Raw genomic sequence first — 2,210 nt, 5'->3', positions numbered from 1 at the left:
ACCCCGTCACTTGATCGTATTCTCGTCCTTTCCCTCTGTGATATGGGTTTAAAAAAAAACTATGTGTAATTACATTGACGGTTTTTCAGCAACATCTAATGCTTCCCTAAAATCATCTGGGGGTTAGTTTAAGAGTAAAGTGTGGAGTCGGAGTATAACATAAAATTACAAAGTCGTCTTGAAGATTAAATTAAATTGAGAACCATTATTAAAGGATAGAGACGATGTCTCTACACGACGAACAAACAGACGTCATTGAGGAAGAAAAAATGACTTATAACAACACCCCGATTACAAGAGCGAACCAAGCTGGGTGTGCGAGTGACCCTGGGACCACTGATAAGGTTGAGATTAAAGATAAGGAGAGGGCAGAAGTTGTGGATGCCTCGGGCTGGGAAGAGATAAAGCAGGAGGAGGAGATCTTGATTATGGGACCAGAAAGTGGCAGAGAGAAGGATGTGGAAAGGCTGGGTGATGATAATGATGATGATGATGATGATGATGATGATGAACCCGAGGCTTTGGATGGTGGTTGGGCCTACGTTGTCCTGTTAGGTGCTTTTGTTATATTGGTGAGTATTATGGAGGTTGTAAGTAATCTTCAAAATAGTATTAGGGCCGTATTAACTCACCTGCAGAGAACAAGGGATGTTTGTATTGTCGACTTATTTTGTTTACTAACTGTATGCTCCTAATGGCTAACTTTCAATCATCAGATGTCTATGGGAATCGTAAGTAACTGCTTCAGCATCCTCTTCCTGGACTTCTTTAACCAGCTACAGACGCCCTCATCAGTAGTGGCAGCTATCTTCAACACTGAGAATTTCTTGTGGTGCGGCTCAAACCTTCTGGGCGGGGCGCTAGTGGAACACTTCGGTTGGAGAGGTGTTGCCTTTGTCGGTGGGCTGCTTATAAGTGCTGGTTTTACTTTCTCCTCCTTCGCCACCAGCGCTCCCTACCTCTTCTTCTCACACTCCCTTCTCACAGGTTAGTCAGAGAGAGAGATAGATAGGCAGAGAGAGAGAGAGAGAAAGCATCAATTTTTGTTTTTGTGCCATTACTGAGGTGGTCACTTTCGTATGATAAGGCGGTCGATGAAGGTATTGTTTATCGAGCCAGGGTAGACAAAATAAGGGCTCCTGAGGAAGTGTGGTGATGTGAGGGCAACCTCTTTGTCCATATCAATTCTTTTGTACCCCAGGGAATATAGACATTGCTCAGTCGTGTTTCATGTTGACCGATGAAAAGCTGGGAGGAAGGATTTTGGAAGATACTGACTCGACCCAGACTTTTGACTCGTCCCTGATATTGCACGCAAGGGTGATTGTAACGTCACCGTCGTTAAAGGACGAGAGACCACTTCAAGAGAGAGTAAAAACCAACTTGTGGCAAACACACCAAAAGATTTAAGAATCCCTAGCTCTCAAAAGGGTTAAATGTAGTGCATATGTCATAACAGAAGGAAAGTACATGAATGCAGTAATGGCTCAACAATGTATTACACTGAAGGGGAAGAACAGATGGCTGAAGCGGCCTGTGAAATTGAGTGAAGAATGGGACAGTATAATTATTTTCTTCATGCACATTTTTATTTTGCAATAAGATACTGAGACACGAGTATTCACCCTCATGACACTGCATCCCTATACGAGAGAATGGATAAGCATATGATTGAATTATCGGAAAGATGTCCTAGATATTAAATAACAGCCTGGATGTAAGCTATCTTTTCTCTTTCATGCAACGTTTAATCAGTGTTTTGTTTGTCTAGGTCTGGGGTTCGGTCTTTGCCGCCTGGTGGCCTACTGCATCATTCCCTTTTACTTCAAGAGACTGCGAGGTCGGGCCACTGGAATCATGACAGCGGGGATGTGTGTAGGGGGGATACTGGGGCCTCCCGCCATCACCTACCTGCAACAGGAGTACGCCTTCAGGGGAGCCACCCTTATCGTCGCTGGCTTCATGCTCAATAATTGTGCTGCTGCTGCAGTTTTCCATCCCGTTGCCTGGCACAAACAGGAAAAGGATGAGAAAACAGTAACCCCAAAAGAAGTATTCGGTAATAAACATCTCAAAATAGATGTTGACAGTGAACTTCACGATATCTCCAGCACTTATAAGCCAGGAAATGATGAAACAGATGATGGCACAACAGAGAATCGGAGACTGGTTGAAACAAGTGAACTGATACCTTCCAAGACGTGGATCGA

General features: G+C 43.9%; 1 protein-coding gene across 1 annotated transcript in view; it reads left to right on the top strand.

The window, feature by feature from the left end:
• The first annotated feature begins 224 nt into the window (after positions 1–224).
• The window catches only part of LOC145417398 (monocarboxylate transporter 12-like), a 15,065-nt gene continuing 13,079 nt past the window's right edge, over positions 225–2,210 (top strand). Inside the window, exons 1-3 of the mRNA XM_080286076.1 lie at positions 225–458; positions 717–900; positions 1,772–2,210. The exon at positions 1,772–2,210 is cut by the window's right edge and continues 416 nt beyond it. Coding sequence (XP_080142202.1) covers positions 225–458; positions 717–900; positions 1,772–2,210 — 857 coding nt within the window. The remainder of the gene's footprint in view (positions 459–716; positions 901–1,771) is intronic.

The sequence above is a fragment of the Coenobita brevimanus genome, chromosome 110 (assembly GCF_032717465.1).
Source record: "Coenobita brevimanus isolate Jiangsu-jjx chromosome 110, ASM3271746v2, whole genome shotgun sequence".
NCBI lineage: Eukaryota > Metazoa > Arthropoda > Malacostraca > Decapoda > Coenobitidae > Coenobita > Coenobita brevimanus.
This window is presented reverse-complemented; position numbering and strand designations above follow the sequence as displayed.